General features: G+C 52.3%; 5 protein-coding genes, 6 non-coding genes and 1 pseudogene across 12 annotated transcripts; 2 read left to right on the top strand and 10 right to left on the bottom strand.

The window, feature by feature from the left end:
• Window positions 1–16: 16 nt before the first annotated feature.
• Window positions 17–91, bottom strand: STEHIDRAFT_t36. Its single transcript has one exon. It is a non-coding gene; the product is annotated as a tRNA-OTHER (tRNA).
• Window positions 92–342: 251 nt separating this feature from the next.
• Window positions 343–443, bottom strand: STEHIDRAFT_t35. The gene has a single exon. It is a non-coding gene; the product is annotated as a tRNA-Phe (tRNA).
• A 169-nt stretch (window positions 444–612) lies between these two features.
• Window positions 613–705, bottom strand: STEHIDRAFT_t34. Its single transcript has one exon. It is a non-coding gene; the product is annotated as a tRNA-Cys (tRNA).
• Window positions 706–864: 159 nt separating this feature from the next.
• Window positions 865–959, bottom strand: STEHIDRAFT_t33. Its single transcript has one exon. It is a non-coding gene; the product is annotated as a tRNA-Tyr (tRNA).
• A 148-nt stretch (window positions 960–1,107) lies between these two features.
• On the bottom strand, window positions 1,108–1,180 carry STEHIDRAFT_t32. Its single transcript has one exon. It is a non-coding gene; the product is annotated as a tRNA-Cys (tRNA).
• Window positions 1,181–1,435: 255 nt separating this feature from the next.
• On the bottom strand, window positions 1,436–1,531 carry STEHIDRAFT_t31. The gene has a single exon. It is a non-coding gene; the product is annotated as a tRNA-Cys (tRNA).
• A 170-nt stretch (window positions 1,532–1,701) lies between these two features.
• STEHIDRAFT_t30 lies at window positions 1,702–1,805 on the bottom strand (annotated as a pseudogene). Its single transcript has one exon. The product of its transcript is annotated as a tRNA-OTHER (tRNA).
• Window positions 1,806–2,500: 695 nt separating this feature from the next.
• Window positions 2,501–3,715, top strand: STEHIDRAFT_152416 (uncharacterized protein; the record flags this gene model as incomplete). Its single annotated transcript, XM_007299567.1, has 1 exon — window positions 2,501–3,715. One exon carries the CDS (start codon window positions 2,501–2,503, stop codon window positions 3,713–3,715), a length of 1,215 nt encoding a protein of 404 aa, XP_007299629.1.
• A 235-nt stretch (window positions 3,716–3,950) lies between these two features.
• On the bottom strand, window positions 3,951–5,944 carry STEHIDRAFT_117985 (uncharacterized protein). The gene is made up of 3 exons (XM_007299566.1): window positions 5,354–5,944; window positions 4,414–5,290; window positions 3,951–4,356 (listed from the first exon to the last, which is right to left on the bottom strand). The coding sequence occupies exons 1-3, from the start codon at window positions 5,626–5,628 to the stop codon at window positions 3,958–3,960; spliced, it is 1,551 nt and encodes a 516-aa protein (XP_007299628.1). The 5' UTR covers window positions 5,629–5,944; the 3' UTR covers window positions 3,951–3,957.
• Window positions 5,945–6,709: 765 nt separating this feature from the next.
• On the top strand, window positions 6,710–8,157 carry STEHIDRAFT_152414 (uncharacterized protein; the record flags this gene model as incomplete). Its single annotated transcript, XM_007299565.1, has 4 exons — window positions 6,710–7,414; window positions 7,487–7,723; window positions 7,788–7,919; window positions 7,987–8,157. 4 exons carry the CDS (start codon window positions 6,710–6,712, stop codon window positions 8,155–8,157), a joined length of 1,245 nt encoding a protein of 414 aa, XP_007299627.1.
• Window positions 8,158–9,273: 1,116 nt separating this feature from the next.
• On the bottom strand, window positions 9,274–9,921 carry STEHIDRAFT_107460 (uncharacterized protein; the record flags this gene model as incomplete). The annotated part of the gene is made up of 1 exon (XM_007299564.1): window positions 9,274–9,921. One exon carries the CDS (start codon window positions 9,919–9,921, stop codon window positions 9,274–9,276), a length of 648 nt encoding a protein of 215 aa, XP_007299626.1.
• Window positions 9,922–11,083: 1,162 nt separating this feature from the next.
• Window positions 11,084–12,942, bottom strand: STEHIDRAFT_152412 (uncharacterized protein; the record flags this gene model as incomplete). Its single annotated transcript, XM_007299563.1, has 4 exons — window positions 11,084–11,257; window positions 11,371–11,472; window positions 11,562–11,837; window positions 11,917–12,942. The coding sequence occupies 4 exons, from the start codon at window positions 12,940–12,942 to the stop codon at window positions 11,084–11,086; spliced, it is 1,578 nt and encodes a 525-aa protein (XP_007299625.1).
• Between the last annotated feature and the right edge of the window lie 168 nt (window positions 12,943–13,110).

Raw genomic sequence — 13,110 nt, 5'->3', positions numbered from 1 at the left:
CCCTCCCCCCCCCCCCCCCCCAATAATGGACTCGAACCAGCGTCAACAGAGATATGTTCTCTGCTTGCTCTTCCGACTGAGCTACCTGGGGATGAAAGTTACGTACTACGCTACGATGTTCCTCCTGTGCGCCTTTGACGGCTCCCTTTGTTCTAGCTACTACGACCACCTATTTCTCTTGGCGGTACCTTCCTTTATTCTTGATTCTCCAAAAATCGACTACTGAGACACAACATCCGCTCATATTGTAGCTGAAACCAACGTGAAGCACTTGGAATTTGTCGTTATGAGCTCGACCTCCTCATACAAAATTTTAGTGCATCAATACGTCAGCACTATATGCCCTCCGAGCTGGACTCGAACCAACGCCTACGGGTTTCGAATCGACCTCCGAACATATCATCGATTTTGACCCGTCGCTCTACCGACTGAGCTACCGGAGGGTTAGCAGTAAGGACGTCTCCTCACGGACATCTGGATCATGAGCCACTACACGCGACTGATTGCGCTTACTATACAGGGTACGGATGCCTCAATCCCACCCAGCTTCTGCACACCAAACGCCGTCTCGACTAGTATGGTGGCAAAAAGGGCACTTCGCCTGGATAGACACCCCCCGGGCTGGACTCGAACCAGCGTCTACAGAATAGGCTTGCAACATCCTCCATTGTGCTCTGTATGCTCTTCCTGCTGAGCTACCGGGGGACATGCTTTGAAGCTACGAGGAATCTGATTGTGAACAACTTCGTGCAGATTTAGCCGCCTCTTTCTGCCACTTATTTCCGACTTTGTTACAGACGTACGTCCGCCGTAGGTTCCTTCTTTCCGGGCGCAAAAATAAAACCAGGACGAAGGTTCAGCAGGCCCTCCGGGCTGGACTCGAACCAGCGTCCACAGAGATACGTCAATTTTACACACAGATTATGCTCTGTTCACTCTTCCCGCTGAGCTACCGGAGGTCTGTGCGTTGATGTGGTATGTGCAGGAATCATAGTTCCCAGTTCCATGTACGGCTTCCGAGTCACTAAGTTAAGTGCAATTGCTCGACGTTCGTTCAAAAACCATGACCCATGACTGATGCAAAATGATCTTGACGAGTATAGGATACCCTCCAGGCTGGACTCGAACCAGCGTCAACAGATATGTATTCTTCCTGCTCTTCCGACTGAGCTACCTGGGGATGAAAGGTACGCCATGATGATTCGTATCATGTGCGCGTTTCGCGGTTTGCTTTGTTCTACATAGCCATCCTAGGGCCACCTCTTTTTTTCAGTGTGGTACGCTCCTTTATTCTTTCTCTCTCTTCTCCAAATACCAACTACTGAGGCTGACAACCTCCGCTCATGTTATAGCTCTACCTGACAAGACCTTAGAGCTCGTCTTTATGAGCTCGATCTTCTCATGCAAAATATGAGTGTTTTTTCGAACTTCTCAGGCCTCCGAGCTGGGCTCGAACCAGCGCCTACAGAATCAAATTTCTGGATTGTTTTGCATTGTACTCTGTATGCTCTTCCGACTGAGCTACCGGTGGATATGCTTTGAGGGTATGAGGAGCACGACTGTGCACAGCTTTGTGCGTGTGTTGTTGATTTAGCCGCTTTCCGCCGATATGTGGACTCTTCTCCTTTGCTACAGCCGCATGTGTCCGCCGTAGATCTTTTCAACAGGGCGCAGAAAAATACGGGACGAGGGTTCTAGAGACCCTCCGGGCTGGACTCGAACCAGCCTCAGTATGATGCAACGCAAACTATTTGGAAGGACTTGTCACTTGAACATACTCGCTCGTCCGACTGAGCTACCGGAAGGTTGTGAGTAGAGTCACTCGATCTGACCTCAACTGGTCTGTTCGGTAGCCATACGGTCAGCGAGTTCCCGGTATGCGGATAATCCAGTGAGCACTGCCCGTACGTCCACTTCGTTGCGAAGGTCCACGAGCTGAAATCGGCCTTCTATAGCACTCCTCTCTTGTTTATAACGTGTTTTCTCGTTCGTGCCGTGTAGGCGCCAAAATCTTCAGAGATCTATTGTTCCTTTCATTTCACTGTGCAGACACAGCACTGCATCCTATTGTGACCCTCTTTCAGTCACAAAGAAGCTCGCCTGGTGCGCCGGACAGTTATGGTAGGAAGTACAGCAAAGTCGCCGTTGTGAACGCTTTTTGTCGTTCCATTATGCACGGACGTAGTCCCTTTCGCTTGATTGTATCCCTCTTCAGGATTAAATGCATCTCAAAGGTACAGAGTATGCGATGCCTCCCATCGACGCCTTTGCAGGACACGAGGTCGTTGTCCGAGCTTTGTCTAGAGATTGTATCGTCTTTCAGCCCCCTTGTGCAATAAAAACACGCTCGTCGTACAGCCCCGAAAACTCTTCACAACCAACTGCCACTCCCACCCTCGAAACTGCCATTAGCACCACAACGTCAACCGCAAGCCATCCCAGTGGCAGATTTACCGCCACTTCACACAACCCAAGGCGCCCCATTCAAATCAATCGTACCATGTCCCTCCCCGCCTCGCTCCCCCTCGGCTTCATCCCCCTTCCCCGTCCTCTCACCCATCACCTTGCCCCTCCTACACCCGAACCCTTACCTCTCCTACTTAACGGTTACGGCCAACCATTCATAGCCTACTTCGGCAGCGACACGCCGAAATGGCAACGCCACAAGAGCATCACCTCCCTTTTTAGCACCGAAGATACATCGTCGCAAGCAATCGATGAACCACAAGTGCCTACCGAGCTCGGACTCGGCGAACGGATCACGATATTTCCGGTGGACAAGGAGTGGGATGCGTACCTTAACGGGCAGAGGAGAGGGTCCGAGATTGTTGAGATTTTGTTGAGGAGGGTGGCAGGGGAGAGTACGGGGCGTGAAGAGGGGCAACCTGCGGACAGAGCTGGACCGGGATCGTCAAATGTGCAGGCTCGTCCGACGCCGAGCATCCAGTCTTCTCAGCCTCCGTCTGCGCCTACACCTCAGTCTCAACAGCATGCGAGAACTCAGTCTCAGCTTCCACCCCAGCCCATTCCCCAACATCAGCCACATCCTCGTCCTCAGCCCCGTCCTTCCAATGCAGTTGCTGGTCCCAGCTCAGGCGCGACAAGCACCGCACCACAAGCATCTTCGTCACGCGGGTCCCGAAAGTCACTGCAGAAGGAACCTCCTACAGCACCCAAGAAGTCGTCGAAGAAATCACCGAAAGCATCCCTCTTGAAGAACGCGCCAAAAAGGAAGTCACCGCTCTCGAAGCCGCCACTCATGATGCCACCGCCACCGCCGCTGCCGATGCCAATGCTATTCCCGATACCAGGACCGAGTCAAAGCTCGAGCTCGACGATGATCTTCCCTGGCCCGAATCCTATTCCCGCGACGGCGATGACGATGATGCTGCCGACTCCTAGTCCAAGTCCTAGGAAGGGTAGGAAGAGGAGCCCAAGTCCGTCTCCGAGTTCCACCCCTACGAAGAGGAAGAGGTATACGACTCCTCCCAGTCCCAGTCCCAATCCCAATCAGTCGACGTCGATGATGCCGCCGACTCCCAGTCCTACTCCGAAGAAGAAGAGAGCGAGGACTGAGGCTGAGGGGAGTGGGAGCCCGAGTCCGAGCTCGAGGGGTACCGGGGCGGGTGGTAGTAGGAATAGCAGTGGGATGATGGAGAAGGTTTTGGATTCGGAGGATATGGCGAGTTGGTTTGTGATGGAGCGAGGACATTGAATGGGAGAATACTAGGAAGGGCGATGACCTCGTCCAATAGTTTAGGAGATATGGTCTTTGCACCCCCATGAAAAAGAACCTTTGTCCTCGATTCTTGCTTTATCTCCTGGGCGAGCTGTGTGGCGGTGGCGGTGAAACTCGTCCCTCAAGTTGCTTATCAAAACAAAAACCGCTCAGTGGTGTTACCATCCAGAGAATAGATATACCCATATAGTACATGCCAATGTCCAAGAGATTCAGCCCTACAGTCCACCATTCAAGCATTGCCTTCGTCTCATGGTCTCCTTCTGGGCGCCTTTCCACGGTATAACTGTCAACTGTACCCTCACCTCCCTCTCTCCCCCCTTTAACAGATGCCCCTCCTTCGGCTCCGCCGTGAAGACACAGAATTCGTAGTACATGTTAGCCATATAGGGTATGATGGCGACATACTCCAAACTGCCGCATCGTCTCGCCACCGACTCCACCCTGCTCTTCAACTTTTCCTCACTGACCTTCGTTGGTCCATTCTTTGACTCGGCCGAGAAGAGGCCTGAAGCCGTGTCGATAACGTGGTCACTCAAATAAAAATCCCACAATGTAAGAGCTCTGAGATGTTTGAGCTTGTCCGCCTGCTCCGCCAATGTGGCCCATAACTCGGACTGGGACAGAGGATCAGAATAGTGCATCAACATTCGGAGTTCAGTGAAAAGACTTACAGCCCCACACTTCCTTTCCTCTGCACGATCATGTACCGCAATGTACTCACAAAGTGGCATATGCTCCAACACGAATCCCAGCGCCCTCCGATGCTCCGCATTCAGAACGATACTCGCACTCTTGATCAACCACGACGCCGCATCCCCACGTTCCAACTTCGGGTCCACAGCAAATTCCGTATCCATGAGCATAAACGCATGGTCCAGATGCTCGCCCAAAGCCTCGCTATACATCTTCGCGAGTCCGCACCCCTCTGTCGTGATCAACGTGCTCCGAAACTTCGCAATGGAGATGGCGAGGAATACGGAACGGAGGTGTTCGTGTCGAGTGAAGAAATCGGTGGTCATCGATGTGGCAAGTTGGTCGGGATAGTCGAGCTTCAGGCGTTGGAGTCCATTGAATGTGAGGTCTCTAGCGGGGAAGTTACTGAAGTAGTCGTTTATGAGCTCGTGTATATGTGGCCCATCTTGCGTTCGAGCGCAGGCTTTGAGAAGCCCGGGGCGAAGTGGGACGTCGAGTGCACGCTCCAGGAGTTGGAGACCATGTAAATGGATGCGGGAGAGATCGGTAGATGAGCAGAAGGAGACGGAGAGAGGGTTGAGTTGTCGGAAGTTGAGGAAGGTGATTGAGCGGAGTTGAGGGTGGGCGTTTATGGCGTCGACGAGCGCTTCTGTGAGTGAGACGTCGGTGTCGAGGACGTCGAAGGAGAGGAGTCTCGTCGCGGAGGAGAGCGTGGTCTGGACGAAATCGCGTAAAACGATATATTCCTCTTCGCTCATGTGGAACATGGCATCGGGGCAAGGTCGGTCGTAGCGTGCGTAGCCGTACGTCCAGTCCAAGACGTTGTTTCGATTCGTGTCGCGTATCGTGATGTGTCTGTGTGAATAAAAATGATGTTAGTCGGCAAATAATCCATAAATGATGCCGAACGTGACACACTTGATGAGTTGGCAAACGCGACGATCGGAAAGCAAGGACTGCGCCCCGGTGAGTTTCGCGCACTCCGTCTTGACATGTGCACGAGAGAAGTTGACAGTGACACTTTTGTAGGCCAAAGGAAGGCAAATGTCTCTCAGCCGTCGATTAACAATGGATATTGATTGCAAGCTGGGGTTGAACTCGAGCAAGGAAGTCGGTTCGAGTAAAGGGGAAGTTGTGAGCAGGCAGCCAGCAATAGTATGCAGTGTCTCGTTCGGGAGTGAGAGTAAAGGCATCGTGGACGGGGATCGACGATTTCCAGTGATGATACGATCACCCTTTTGTCGGAAGATATCTCTGGATGGTGGGGAGTGACGAGTCTGCTGGTTCCCCGAACCGTCCTAACTCCTGACTGGATGCCGGGATAACTAAATATACACAAATAAGTTAGACGCCAGCCTGTCAATTGCCGAGGCACTAGAGGTGAGCTAGTGGATAATAGGACGCCAAACATCAGAGAAAAGCCTGAATGGAGGCATGGAGGATATCCAGGATGCATGAAACATTTCAGAACAACGCAGCTCCTGCATGAAGCTGAACAAGAAGTGCCGGCGGCGATCCTGATACTTACACGGGGTAAACGCATGGCGGTTGGTGACGGCACTTGCCGAATTTCAACCGGGACGCGTCGCGTCGCGAGTTTTTGACTTGAACATGGATGCTGATCTTCTATACGCGGCCTCAAGCTGTGCGGAATGAGGGAGCCGGATAGTCTAGGACAATGTATGGCCCGTATTTTGGTACCGGGACACGTATGGCCCTTCTTTTGTGCCATCTACTATTACCAGCGTACGTCGACTATCACTGTTATTGTGCCACCCCGCCTTATTGAAAGACTGATGCTATTGCTTTTTGTGCCCCTCATACAGCTACAAGCACGGGATTGATCGTCCTCATGGAATGCGGGCACGGCTCCAGATATGGCTTTTGGCCCAAATGCGGAAACGATTGCGGGCGAAGGGGGCACGATCGATCCGTGTCTTTTGCAAGCTTCTTTGTGGGTCCCTGATTATCTTTGTTTGGCTTTCATCGCCCGTCGAGAAGCACGCGATAACCAAAGAACGTTCCAGGTATCTAGGTGGCAAATTCCATTCGCTTAACCATATCCGGCTTGTGGACCCTTGTGGGTCACTGGGCCAATGTTGAAGTTGCTATGCAAGGACACCACAGGCGTAACGACCACCATTCACCACTTTGCCTCTTTTCGCCCCTGGAAATCTCGCCGATGCTTTAAATACGGTTCGTCCCTCCTAACACAACTCTCATCACACACTTCACTTCCAACTGTCCTCCACATACGCTATCTTCTTCCATTTCATGTCTTATAACCCTCCTTATTACAACTCACCTTCCGCTTCTTGCTCGTCTGCTGGCAGCCAGCAAACCCGTTCATCCTCTACCAACAGTCACCTTCCGTCCTCTCATTTGGGTAGAGTCCTTCCTTCCAACGAGTCTCATTCCGTGTCTTCAAGCTATTACCATCCGCCTGGTGCAAACCCTTCCTCACAACTCCCCCCTCCTTCGCACGCGTATCGCACCGCACAACAGTACACAAGCCCTCCATCGTACGGACACGACGCCCATTACAGGATGAATTATCCCCAGGACTATCCATCGCCACCCAGTCCGGGCCACAGTCGCGGTCACCAGTCCCAGGCCCCCTCGCCATACCCCTCTGCCAGCACTTCCAGGAGCGTGTCTTCCATTGACAACCAGAGTCAGACCTCATCCCGTTCTCATCTACAAGATGAAGTCCACCAGTTGCCGACTCCTCCACAGACCGTGTACTCTCCGGCCAGCCCCAGCGTGACGTCCGAGTCCGACGGCACGATCACGGACATCGCGTCGCCTCCCGATTTCAATGGCTTGCTTTCCTTGGAAAAGAGTGTGGAATATCCGAGTACGTTGAAACCCGAAGAGGCTGCAAAGTTTTTCGACGACGTCGATGTCAAAGAGGAGGAGAAAGAGGGATGTGTTACTTGGACTGACCCTATGGGCAATGTTCACTGGCTGCGGACATTGGTACGTCTCATTCTACCTCTTGTGTTTTGACTTGTACCACAGTCAACCTTACCAATGCTGGTATGTTCGTAGGAGAGATCACCGACACCGACTTTTTTAAGCCCTCATGCTGACAAGCCTTGGTTCATACTCCCTGGTCCGAGCTTTACCAGGGCTGAAAGGCAGCAGTGGTCCATCGTGTTCGAGTGTTCTGATGATGCTGCTCCCGGCATATCGCTCATCGATGCACGCAGAGGCTTCGGGATCAAGCGCGACGGAATGATACCTGGTGTTCCTGTCGATTGGGAAGAAGCTGTTTTGCGTCCCTACGTGCGTGTTTCCCTTCTCTTCTACACACTTCCACTCAACTCATCCCTTGTCATCCCGGTGATAGTGGCCTTCGTACTATCCATTTGTATTTCGCGACTCGCCTTTTGATCATCATGAAGAATACGAGCATTACACGCTTCCGACGATGGCCAGGCTTGCGGTACATGTTGCGCTAGAGTATGAATTCCTGTTCTGGGTATGCTCCCTTCTTCGCACTTCGGATGCTCTGTACTCTGTGACTCACACTCCTCACAAATGTTCAGGCCATCAATCACATATCTAACTTCCGCCTCACGCACTTCCCGATGCTCAAGATCTTCAACCCCGGCAGCCGCGACCCTACGGGAATCAGAATGGACCAGCTTCGTCTCGTCAGGTTGAACTCCCGCGACGGTGAAATCTACTTCCCGGAAATCGTCGTCGTCCAAACTTGATCATCTCTGCTTCTGGCTACCCCACTGGTCTAACTTGGCTCGCTTCGCTCTTTTCTCTTCTCTGCTCATCGTCGCCCGCAAGATCGCTATCGCTCCTGCTCTCCTGGACTCGCCGGTAAGAACGTTCTGGTCAACGTTCACTCAACCCACACTCTTTTCGTTACGTTTGCTCTCGCTATCGTTGTCTTTTGTTCTTGTTCGTTATCGTGTGTCATCGTTACCATCGTTTGCGTTGCCCATTGTCCCATTAATTCTTCGTTTGTTGCGTTGCTATGTTGTCTTTTTTTGAATTTTTATTTAGTCGTGGCGCCTTTGTGGCGTCTGTCCTTGTTCCCGTTTTGGAAAGTTTTGGAAGTGGCACCCTGCTGTGGCCCCTGCTTTGTTTCGGCGTCCGCCATCGACAGAATTTTTTTTCTGCTCTTGTCGTGCTTTGCCTTTTTTGAATCCCCTTGAATCTTCAAATATTCTCGTTGCTATGTTTGTTCAAGTCGTGTCTGAATCCCGCTTTCGATTAACTTTCCTTGTGTTGTGCCGCCTCCCTTTGCTATCACTGTCGTTGCCACCTCCACTTTTGCTTCTGCTTTCGTGCTATTTATGCTGTCCGTCGACGGGCCTTTTGTTAGGTCATCTATACTGTCCAATTCTGTTCGTCGTTACTGTCGCTTTCGTTTTCGTGTTATTTATGTTCCATGTTTTGAATATATACGTTGTTGATTTATCGCTTGTGTCAGACCGTCTCGTCTGACGAGGGTCGAAAGATATTTGCGCTCAGACGTCAAGGGAGATAAATACAAGATGCATAGGAGACTTTGATGTATAGAGGAAAATAATATACAATTCGTGAAATAGGTCGTGATTCCATGATACATAGATAATGAAGGATGGAGGAACGTAGACGGAAGGGGACGTGTCAGAGAACAGAGAGAGAGGGAGGAAAGAAAGAAAAAGAAATAAGGAGCGTGGGATTCCGAAACACGGAGCAGAAAGAGACAGAGAGGGAAAGAAAACTTCCATGACACAGACTACACGAACGCCCAGCGTCGCTTCCTATAAGTACATTGCATGGCACACCGATCCATCTCGAGCGGAGATCACTCCTCTTGTTGTTCACAGAAATCAGTCCTCCGCCTTCTGGGCCAAGCGGCTGCTCGAACGAGTACCCGCCGGGCGAGCGTACGCCTTTTTGTATAGCGAGGAAGGGCCCGCGACGGGGGGAGCAGATGCAGACGCAGGAGGTCTCGTCGCCTTCTTCTTCTGGGACGACGTCGTGGGCTTTGTGGGAGACTCCGTAGTTAGAGCTTTTTTCCTAGGCGGCTCAGTGGGCGAAACGAAAACGGGCGCGCTCGAACTCCCGGGCTGAGGGGCCTGCGGGCGCTCGAATCTATCCAAGACGGACCCGTAGGCAGCAAATGTCATGGAGGAAGGGGGAACAGACATGATCCCCGCACTATAGTCCTGAAGGACCGTCCACCTGTAGTCCTCCCATTCTTCGACATCGGGGAGTACCTGCAGTTCTTCGCCCAGACCGGGGATGGGAAGGGCATCGGCTGGGTCTAACTCGTCGACATCGATCACGTCTTCGTCTTGTTCGTCGCCGGAGGGAGGAGGGGTGACACTTTTGTGTCGCTGCCATTCGGGCACGTCGCTTCCAAATCCGGGGACGGGTTGTTCTCCGCGGGCGTTTACCCAGTTGGGCGGGAGCTGTGGTGTAGGAGTCGGGCCGCGGGGCCAAGGCACGTAGGTCGGATTATAGTATTGTGACATGATAAACGAGCTGAAGGGGATGTTGTGTGGTGGGGGTGATATGGGGGAGAGGGTTTATGATGTTGAAGGCGGAGTGAGGTTGAGGACGAAGAACCTGCTTGTATTTATATGTGGGAGTGGAGAGCCAAAGAGCGTGCCGGTGGAGGCCGATATGTAAGCCAGGCAAGACCAATGAAAGAGACAAAGCACTGTTGGTTGGGACACGTGGTGGGTTGGCACGGCGGACGACGGAGCACCAGCGTGTCCGTCGGGGTGGGGTTACCATGACGTGTCAGTAGGCCGTAACCATGGCCGGAGCGACCTCAGGTGAACAAAGAATTAAAAAAGTGAGAGTGTGTGTCTCAGACAGTGCATCGTAGATTATGTAGGTGATATTGTTGAGCGATGGCAACGCCTATAGGTGTGGAGACGACATCGTGCAATGCGCGTCGCCTGGATGTTCATAGAGTGCAGGCACTAGATCGCCAGAAGCCTTTCGTTGTACACAATCGTATATCGTAAAGTGGCACCCAATTTCATGAAAGCCACGAGAATCTGGGAGAACCAAGCGCCAGTGCCAGCTTTTCAGCACAAGTTTTTTCATTGAGTGTCATCAACCGGCACCAGGCAGAAACCTCTCTCGAGCATACAGTTAAGATCTGTTGATGGTCCTCGAAGGTCGATATCGCCGTGATCGGGGGAACCGGCCACGAAAGCGGTTGGAAAACAAGGGGACGTCCAAACACGGGAAACGCTGGGAAACAGTGACGTGTCTTCGCGGTCACGTGAATGTTTCACGTCGACGCGTCGCGCGGCTTTCGAAATTCGGAAGGTCAACGCGATTCACCAGACGTGTTATGGCTTTTTTTCGTCGTCATAGTTCGACACGGCCGGGCTCTCCCGAGTCAGGATGCGTCAACTTCAAACCCGCCACACGACTCAGACTTTTATGTGGCCCATCGCCTCTCAGGCAGAATATGTGCGTTAACAACAGATATGAATAGCATTGGCATAACATGAGAACTACAACATCGAAGAAGAGAAAGGAGCGCATAGTAGAACAAAACGATACCAAAAAACATCATACTTTCAGAACAAAAAAAGAACAATTATACTTCTAACACTCGGGGTCAGGAACCATGAGGTCACCCACAGAAACCCGGCCAGACGTCACCCAAACAGCTCAAGGAATCTTCACCACGAGATGAGCGTAATACGGCTCACCACTACCGAGCGAGAACAATCCCCTCAATCTGACCTGTGAGAAATCAATGGCCGTCGTCCTTCGGGTGTGTCTGGAATCCGCAATGCGGTGGCCCAGGTGTTCTTTGGCAGAGACGGTCATCGCTCCCCAGCGCTGTTTGAGAAGAAATTGAGAGGTGGGTTAATTGATTAGATATTGATGAGACGGTCAAGACGAAAGGGATGATGGGACAGGAGGAATAGAACGAGAACGAGAGAGATATTTACCTTCCAACATGCGTGGTATTCTTGGGCGATCAGCCGCGCGACTTCTCCATACCGCATCCCCTGGCGAATCTGTATACGACGACCCTCACCATAGCCGGGCCACTACATCATCCGCAACAAACACGAAAGCAAAGTCATCAGCACCGTTCTCCTACGCCATCGCTAGCATGCGAAGAAGATGAAGTACTCACGAATGGGATTATCTCCCCCGACTTGTTCCCACCAAAGTCAAACGCCGGCCATGAGTTCGAGTTTGCCACGTCCCTGTCGTTGAGCGCCTCGATGAGAGCTACTCCAGGTCCGTATTGATTGATCGACTCGAAGTGGATGAAGCCGGGAGTAACACGCCGAGAGACGGCCTGAGGCAGTTGTGAGCTAGAGCCTGTAGAGCGTTTGATGGCGAGCTCGGGTGCGGAGGGGACGGGGTAGTAATTCTGCCCCGAATGCCAGGCATCGAGAGGGTCCGACTACGTCAAGGAACATGTGCAGTCGACGATCAGTTCTGGAGCCAAAGTGATGACAGGAGAATGAAAGGAGGAGACATACCCCGCGTGCAATATAGGCGGGCTGGACCATCTCGTCCAGAGGAATTCTCCGACACGCTTTCAACGCATACCCTTGGCCAATCAGAACGGTACTCATTTGTCCCCACAGGCGGCGACTTTCGTCCTTTTCCTCGTTCGTAGCATCCGCACCGAAAGGTTTCAGACGAGACCCAGCACGCGTCACGAGAGGCTCCCCGGCGACCTGAGATGTACGACCCTTACGTGAAGACGCCTGAGGAGCATGAGAAGAAGATGGTGCAGAAGTTGATGGAGAAGGATCATAAGACGATGGTGGTGTCGAGGGGACTTCCGACAGAGGGGACGAGCTAGTCGAGTCGGAGCCGTCACCAGAACCAGACCCAGACCCAGAATCACCAGCACCATAATCCAAAGGTGATAAGAGCTGAGTAAATTCCGTGAAACTCAGTTCGAAGCCGACACCCGCATTCGAATTCTTGTCGACACCTATATCAACGTCGATGTCATTGTTCTCGTCGTCGTCGTCGTTCGCGCCTTCGTGCGTATCGATGTTCATCGCGACGTCCATATCCATATCCATATCCATCGGTAGCTCAGCCTCTGCTTGTCTCGTCGCTTCTTCACGCCCTGCTGGTTGAATATGCTCCGCCTCTCTCTGCGCTTGTTCCCAAACACTATCAGAACTAGGACCCGAGCCAGAGCCGTCGTCAGAGTCAGTTTCGAATCCCCACTCCTTCTTGAATTCCTTGAGGAGCAACGGGTCGCATCGCTGGAGGTATGAAGCGAGAGATTCAGGTTCAGCGTTCGTGTCCGTCGCGTCTGTGTCGGAGGTGCTCCCGACGAGCGACGGGCCGTGTTGCGGCATGTATGAAGTGAGGTCTTCGGCGATCGTGCCCGTCGCGGCGTCGAGGGTGCTCCCTATGGTGGGGAAGGGATAGGTGGGGAAGTCCGGAAGTTGTCTAGTTATGGACATATCTTGAGCAGGCTCCATAAGCGGAGAAAAGGGTGGGTACGTCGAGAGATCCAAGTACTGCGTGAAGTCGGACATGCTTATATATGGGGTGCAGGACAGGACACAGAGGAGGTGCAGACGTTGTTGTTGTTGTTGTTGTTGTTGTTGTTGAGTGGTTGTTGTTGTTGAGTTGTTGTCGTCGAAAACAGCGAAGAGCGAACAGAGAAGAGCGTGAAGAACGAACAGACGCGTCGGTCGTATTTA

This window comes from Stereum hirsutum, assembly GCF_000264905.1.
Source record: "Stereum hirsutum FP-91666 SS1 unplaced genomic scaffold STEHIscaffold_2, whole genome shotgun sequence".
NCBI lineage: Eukaryota > Fungi > Basidiomycota > Agaricomycetes > Russulales > Stereaceae > Stereum > Stereum hirsutum.
The sequence above is the reverse complement of the archived record's forward strand: the minus strand, read 5'-3'. Positions and strand labels throughout refer to the sequence as shown.